This window comes from Apteryx mantelli, chromosome Z, assembly GCF_036417845.1.
Source record: "Apteryx mantelli isolate bAptMan1 chromosome Z, bAptMan1.hap1, whole genome shotgun sequence".
Classification (NCBI taxonomy): Eukaryota; Metazoa; Chordata; class Aves; order Apterygiformes; family Apterygidae; genus Apteryx; species Apteryx mantelli.
The window spans coordinates 25,327,272-25,334,179 of record NC_090020.1 but is presented as its reverse complement, the minus strand read 5'-3'; the positions used below and the strand labels follow the sequence as shown (position 1 = coordinate 25,334,179).

Below are 6,908 nucleotides of genomic sequence, written 5' to 3'. Positions count from 1 at the left end.
TTTTCTTGACATTTCAGACAAGCCAGGACTAATCAGAACTTTTGCTTTATGTCGTTGTTCTATAGCATCATCCACAGAGCCTGCAGTGTTATTTAGTAACGTGCTCTGTTGTGAAATTGAAGGACTTCGGGGGGAAGGCAAGAGCGTATCCAGGAATATGGTAGGTGGTCCGGTTGAAATACGGACAAGCTAAAACTTAGATCTTAAACAGTCAAAGCCAACGATTAGGATCTTTAGCAGATACATTTGAGAAGATAAATATTTTATTTTACTATACTGTGACATTTGTCGAAAACTCTCCTATGGAACTGTATAATAGCTTAGAAAAGTATTTATGTCCTACCAGATGCAGATCGCTCTGTGTACATCCAGTGACAGAAGATTCACTGAGAGTTTCATGAAAGAAATATCAAGAAGAAAGCAGGATAGGTATGCTGGCCCCGATTTCAAGAAATATTTAAACATAGCAGTATTTTCATTGACTTCAATAAAAGTGCTTTCAAGATGAAAGCTTTTAAAAATGTTAAAACTTTGTACGGAGAATATGGTTCAATTTCTCAGTTTATGGAATAGATGATAGTTATGTTTCAAAATATTCTGCACAGGTTCTAATTATGTTATTCGGAGCGTAGAATAGGACTCTGAGAACAATGCTGTTAATTACAAAAACTCAGAAATCAATTGGGTGTCAATATCTATTTTTGGAGAGAAGATATCCTAAAAAAAAAAAAAGCAGTCTTGTTATATGTTCTGATGCAAATTCACAATAAAAGAGATTACCCCAAGAGATCACTCTGCATCTTGTTTTCCTAATTATCCGCTAAAGAATTGCAATGTTTACTGTACGCTTGTTTTAAGCGCCTATACGCTTATCCAGCCCACGCAATTCAGTGTTTGTAAAGGACGAAAAACTAACGCTACGTGAGGTTTGAGGACTGCTGCAGCTCCGCTGTATTTCTTCCCCGCCACTTGTGCCTGGCCTCCGCCGTCCTCACGCCTCCGCGATGCCCCCGACGCGGCCTTAGGTACCGCACGGCCGCGGGGACGGCTCTCTGCCGGCCGCCCCTCGGGTGACTTAGCGAAGCCACAGACGCAGAGACCCGGCCGAGCGACGCCCGCCCCCGCCGCTGGGCTCCCCTCTGCCCGCCCTGCGCGTTCGCACGCCGCCACCTGGCGGCGAGCGCTGGCTCGCCGCCCGCGCGCCCAGCGGCCAACGGCCGCGCTCCCAACGGCCAACGGCCAACGGCCAACGGCCGCGCGCGCGCGCCGGGCCCCCCTGAGCGCGGCCCCCGCGTTCACTCACGGGCTGCGGCGCGGCGCAGCGCGGCGCTGCCGGGGGGCGCGGGGGCGGCCCTCAGTGCGCTCTGGGCGGCTGCCAGCGGCGCCGCCCCGCCCTGCCCCCCGCCCCCGTCTTTCCGCTAAAATGGCCGCTGCCGCCGCGGCTGTGAAGGTAAGAGCGGCGCCGTGTCCTGGCGGCCAGGGAAGGGGCTGAGGAGCGGCGGAGGCGGCGCGCAACGCCGCCGCCTCCGACCCCACCCCGCCTGTCGCCTCCCCCGGGGCTGGCCGCGGGCGTGTGGAGCCGAGCCAAGCCGAGCCGAGGGGCGGGAGGACGCGGGCCACGCCGCTGCCCTGCGTGCCAAGCGCGTGGGCGGAGGCGCTGCCCTCTCTCCGCGGCCGCCCTCCCTGCGCCGCGTCCCGTGCTCTCTCCCGGCAGGCCCGTGCCCTTCGCACCGGCCCCCGCGCCGTCTGCGCCTTCTCGCGCCTTCCCTTGCCTTCCCTCGCCCCTTGCCGGTCGCCCGCCCGCCGGCGGGTGCCGCAGGTGGCGGCGGCCGCCGCCGCCATGTCGGCGTGCGCTGCCGCTTCCGCCATGCTTAGCGCTGCCGAGCGCCGCTCACACCAGCCTTGTGCTCCCCCCCCCCCAAAAAAAAAAGTCAAGATTTCTCTTCGCAGCAGGTTTGTTTGCAGCCGTGATCGTTTCTGTTACGAAGCTTTCTGCGTGCTCAGCCGTTTCTGCACATCTGCCTGTCGGCATCTGAGGCGCTGGGCGCGGTGTGGGTGCTCGTGCAGATCATCTGCTCCGGGTTGGCCCGAAGGCCCTTCCCGTGCTGTGGCTTCTTCGAGGGAGTGGACTGGACTGTCTTTTCTTGAGCAGCTCCCTGCGCAATTCCTCTCTTCTGGAATGTACATGGAGGAGAGTGACTATGCTGGAACAGCACACTTTTTTTTTTCTTTTTTTTTTTGGTATGAAAACTGATAGTTAAAGAACTCGACCACACACAAAGTTTTCTGCAGTAGCACTCAGTTTATTTCTTCTAAGTCAACAAAAACTTGTCTATCCTGTGCTTTAAAAAAGTTACTTAAAAAGAGCTTGGCGTGCGTCACAGCTGAGCAGACCAAATATGCTGAAACTCTGATTTTATTAACTTTTAACTGTAAATTGCTTATGGCTTGCTATTTTTTGCCCTTCTAAGTAAAAGCCTTTTTAATGCCATCCTCTCCCTCTTCTTATTATCTCCAAAATAGAAGGGAAGAATATAGATGTATTCATTGTTTTATAGCTGTCACAAAGACTCATAGCTGATCGTGACAATGCTTAACCTTTATAAATGTTTAGAAATCCAGCCTTTAAATGGACAAGTGTGGACTGAGAATTGTGTCTTAATGACGAATGAGTGACACTTATACTTGAAGCTAATTGTGGAACTTCAACAAATATTAGGTAAAGAAAGGCATAAACTTAAGTGTGTTTAGTATTTAGACTCCTACAGAAAAAATGTTTTGGATTTTCTACTTACTGATGTGATAATTATCTGACAGGTTTAGATTTGTTGCTCTTCATCCCAATGTTTAAGATAGAATATACTGTGATGAATGACTGCATGTTTAGTTCCACTGTATGCCATCTTCACTTATCTAAATTCCTGATTACCTGTAAAAATCAATGCAGGTTGTAGCTCAGGTTGTATCTTTCATGTGCCTTTGTAGGATGCTTTGGAATGGAACATACAGTCTTGCATCTTACTCTTCTTGAGGTCAGTCCTAGACATGATTTTTCTTTGCCTTTTGAGAAAAGGTGAGACTTTTCTCCCTGAGTCAACTTCTCTGCCATTCCTTGCCTTCAAAGCCTGGGCTGCTCTCTGGAAGTAGACCTCAGCTCTCTTGGCAGGATATGTCCACACTGACCCTAGAGCAGCTGTTTTCCTTTTGATAATTCACTAGAAGGTCTGTAAAGCAGAGTTTACTATAGAATCGGATTTTTTAGGTCTCCTGCCCCCAGGCTCAGCTGATGTTCCTGGGGATCAGGTAAACAGGAGGAAAAACAATCAGAGTCTCTTGCAGAGAAAAAGAGTAAGTACCAAGGCTAGAGGTGCCATCTCCAGGTTGGTTTCCAGGTTTGGAGAAGCAGCTGCTTTAATGAGTGAATCAATGCTTGCCAGTCTTTCCTTCCAGTGTAGTTCTTTCCTTGTTAAATATAGTAAGCCTGTCATTTCTGTAGCCATCAGTAACACTTGCTCTGTACTGATAGGGTTGCCTAAGGTGGCCTGAAGGCTGACCAGGCTGCTGGTGAGGTGTTTTGCAGGGAGGAAGAAAGAAAAAGCAAATTCAGTTGCTCTTCTAGCAATTGGAGTGTAGCTCTTATTCCTGTGTTGTGGGTTCTCTATCCTGGGAGTTGTGAATACTTTGCAAGCCCTTTGCTGGCATTTCGGACAGCAAGACTATTAGCATAAAAGCCTGCACTAGAATTGCATAATGCAACAGGGGTGCTGTTGGCAGTATAGCAGCAGAAGTATAGGTAACCCAAGAGTTAATGTGAACCCCACCTCAACAGACTGCACTGATCTCTATGCTGCAGTGGCTGGATGCTTACTGGTACAGGAACTAACTCATTAAAAGGCAGATACATTAGAGCGCTGTTCTGATGTGACAAAGCTGCTTGCAGTGTTTGAGATAGCTCGTTTACAGTTTTATGCATTTACTGTGCAGTTGAAAGCAGACTAACAACAGAGATCTCTGCTGATTGGCTTTCATGTATATGTCTCTGAGCACTCAGAGTAACAGGAGTGACTGCAAGTTAGGATAGCCTCTTAACTTGTACCCCAGACCTCCTTAAGAATTTGAAACAAACAATTGTAGCTGCCAAATGTATGTTTGAATTAATTTGGGGAATAAATAGATGTTTTCTAATTGAATAAAAACGTTGTAGAATAGGTAATTTTAATTCATTAACACCATGACTTCTTCTGTTAAAAATTATTATTGGATGAGAAAGTGAATATATGCATACTGTTTCAGTTTTGTATGTGCATGCATTATGATAATTTTGAAGAAGGTAAAAGCCACTGCCTGGCAGGAGCACAACTTACAAGCTTATGAAAATATGGTGTACTTTAAAAATAAACATATAAGTCTTCTCATGATCAGGGTTTGTGTTTTTAAACAAGTATTGCAATCTTGGCAACTTGTGAGGGGACCCTTCACAGCAAGGATGAGATTCTGTTGGAAGATTTGGTATGAATTGTCAGCATGACTCATTAATAATGGCAAGCTTTAATATGAAGCATGTTGTTGGGTAAATCTTTAAATAAACCAGGATTGTTGAATATGATGTAAGAGTGCTTGATTTGTGTGCTTTTAAAGATGTAGCATTTCAGTTTCAAATTAACCTTTTGGTCATGTAGCTGTAGCTCATGTTTCCATGCTTTGCCATGCATAAGAATTAGACATACAAGTATTCCCTTCTGAATATTCTCAGTCTTAAATCATGGAGCACTGATAAAGCAAGCAAGCATCATACCAAAGTAAAGCCAGTTCAGTTACTGAAGGAACCATTTTTTTTCTTTTTCAGAATTAGAAAAAAGAAACTTCTCACACTTTTGGTCCTAAGTTCTGTTGATGTCATAGTCCTCAGTGTTTACTAAACACATGTGAGCAATGTTCAGAACAGTTTTGTTGCTTTTGATATTTATCATATTTTTTATTGTTGCTTTTAATATTTAGCTCCTCTGGCTTAGCTGTTAGTTTTTCTTTTCTGTATGTGGATGACTGCAACTTTGAAATGAGAAAAAATAGTAACATATCCATTGCACACATTTGGTACAATTTTTAGGACAAATCATTGTTCATCCTAAAATTTACATAGTCTTCAGGATTTTTGTGAACAGTCTATGAATATTTCTGATAAATAAGCAACACGAGGAGCACCAGGGCAAACCCATCAGTACTACTGCAAAAAATGATCCCTAATGCTTGAATACATTCAGGGTCGGGTTTATGGAATTTTGCTGGTGTTTTCCTTTGCAGTACTCTTCATGCTCCACAGTGGGGCAGCAAAAGGAAACAGGATATCTGTTACAACTACTTCAGTGTATCAGCGTTTGCACCATCTGCTGTGGAAAGTTTTCATGTAGAGAAGCATTTGGCGTGCAGAGAAGACCACACAGTCTCCACTTGTTGAGACTAAATGTTTGATGAGCTGACTGTAATATAACGATGGAACCAGTGAGGTCTTTATGAACATGAAACTTAAGAAAGAGCCAGAATAAGAGACAGTTGTGTGTGTGTGGGGGGGGGGAAATACATTTAAGACTTCATTTTTTCTTGCGATACTTTGTACCTTTGTAAGTAAAAAAAAATCTTTAACCATGCAATAGTACTTTATGCCAAAATGGCTCCAAAACAGTGCTTTTCCTTAATATAGGGCAGTGCAACCATAATATAAATTCTTTCATTTAAAACTGAGACAAATTTTTCAACAGCTGGTTGCACTGAAAAAAACAATAGCATTTTCCCTGTGTATGATGAATGGTGACTTTATTTTTAAATCCCATTATGAAGCTTGCAGTTGTGAAAGGCTGAAGAGCTAGAAATTTACTGAAGTCAATAGAAAGTTTTGTATTGACTTATTGAAAATGGGATTATCCCTAGAAAGACAAAAGGAAGATACTTTCCAATGGTGAACTAGAAGCAAGAAAACTCAGATGTGTTTTTCTTTTGCTGGAGTATGAAGTCACAAGTAAGTTTAGATTCAGTGAGAATACATGATTCAAATTATCTTTTTTCTCTTTTTTCTTTTTTTTTTTTTTTGCAAAAGAACTAAAACAGGTCAGCAATGAGCAAGAACAAGAAATCAGCAATTACTAAAGCGTGACAAATACGTGGTATTTGTGGTTCACTTGATGTTTAGTCATTGCAAGTTGTATCAAAGCACAGTGTAAGGCTTTTAGCCTGGTTTCCTAAGGAAATAAGATATAAGTGATTAAACTGGCTCTTTGCTTGGCCCTCTGCTTTTCCTTTTTATTGTGCTTTGAAACTGTTGGTCAGTTTCATAAAAATTTGAAAGAGAAGTAGCTACCTGAAAAGGCTTCCTAAAAAGTAGGTGAAGCAAGAATCCATTAATGTTCCTACTTAGCTTGTGTGTTGAACAAAATCCAACATCAGCAGATCTACATAGGAGAAAATTAGTGACCCTACTGCAGGCAACGCACTTGTACCTTCTTATATACCAGAGGATCTAACTGCAAAACTGCAAAGAAAGCTAGCAGTCCTTACATTGCTTGTAGTTCTCAGCAGATTCCTTTGACTTGCACTTGCAAAGTTGCTACTGAACTGTCCCCCTTTTCAGAAACTTGTGCAAATATTTCTCACTAGTTAGAGGTGCATTCCCGAATAGTACTCATTATTTTTGTATTGGGGTTAAATGATGAATTGGCATATCTTTGTACTTTTTCCATATCTTTTTTAATTTGTTATGTTTACAGAGGAGAATCATAGTGATAGTGCAAAAGTGAAAAGTTAAATTAAATATGATTGTTGAAAATCACTTGTTGTAACTTTCCTTTCTGGGAAACTGTCCTGGGGATATAATAGATGTTAGGTTGATCCATAGTCTAGATGCATCTCAAGCAGAA

General features: G+C 43.5%; 1 protein-coding gene across 2 annotated transcripts in view; it reads left to right on the top strand.

Moving 5' to 3' along the window:
- The first annotated feature begins 1,378 nt into the window (after positions 1-1,378).
- MTAP (methylthioadenosine phosphorylase) overlaps positions 1,379-6,908 on the top strand; it is a 34,161-nt gene continuing 28,631 nt past the window's right edge. The window contains exon 1 of one of the 2 annotated variants that reach the window (XM_067315957.1): positions 1,379-1,450. In XM_067315957.1, the coding sequence (XP_067172058.1) occupies positions 1,424-1,450 (27 nt within the window). In that variant the 5' untranslated portion in view covers positions 1,379-1,423. Of the gene's footprint in view, positions 1,451-5,875; positions 6,014-6,908 lie in introns of those variants that run through there. The other variant, XM_067315958.1, reaches the window with a different exon arrangement.